Source organism: Alligator sinensis, unplaced genomic scaffold (genome assembly GCF_000455745.1).
Source record: "Alligator sinensis unplaced genomic scaffold, ASM45574v1 scaffold368_1, whole genome shotgun sequence".
NCBI classification, from domain to species: Eukaryota; Metazoa; Chordata; order Crocodylia; family Alligatoridae; genus Alligator; species Alligator sinensis.
In genome coordinates this window covers 2811758-2812299 of record NW_005842025.1, presented here as the reverse complement: position 1 = coordinate 2812299, position 542 = coordinate 2811758, and the positions used below count along the sequence as shown (strand labels likewise).

Here is a 542-nt window from a genome sequence, read left to right as displayed (position 1 = left end):
TTCCTTCTGTTTCTTACAACAGTGCAGGGCAGCAGGGTCTATGGGGTGAGCTTCAGTATTGAAGATATATCCACCTGCATCAAGGACGCACTCCCCATAAGGTGTCAGTACTATATTAAAGGTAGATCCATCGTTGTGCATGAAGTTGTCTGTGTCAAACAGTAGATACAAGTATTTCACAGTTTCAGCTAAGAAGAAGGATTCCATTCGATTATCTAGTCTATGATCCCTCAGATCTTTGATCTGTAAGAAGAGAGTTCATGTGCATTAAATTCATCCTGAATTCAGAAATTCATTTGGAGTTTCTCCTAAAAATGAAAAATTAAACCAGCTTGCATTTCATCCCTACACCTAAGCAGCCAGGATCCAGCAGTCCACCCCCTTTTTATTATTCAGACAACTTACTTTGATTTGATGGTGCCAAGTACTAAACTACTTTGGATTAGAATAGTCTCATGGACAGTTCAGAGACTAGCAATCAAGAGACAGGGTTATTCTTAGGATTTCCTGCACAAGTTAGGGATGGGGGGGAAGGAGGGAAA

The 542-nt window shown here is 40.6% G+C and overlaps 1 protein-coding gene across 1 annotated transcript in view; it reads right to left on the bottom strand.

The window, feature by feature from the left end:
- Nucleotides 1-542, bottom strand: part of LOC102378524 (ER degradation-enhancing alpha-mannosidase-like protein 2) — a 20704-nt gene that overhangs the window by 340 nt on the left and 19822 nt on the right. Inside the window, 1 exon segment of the mRNA XM_025202437.1 lies at nucleotides 1-243. Coding sequence (XP_025058222.1) covers nucleotides 1-243 — 243 coding nt within the window.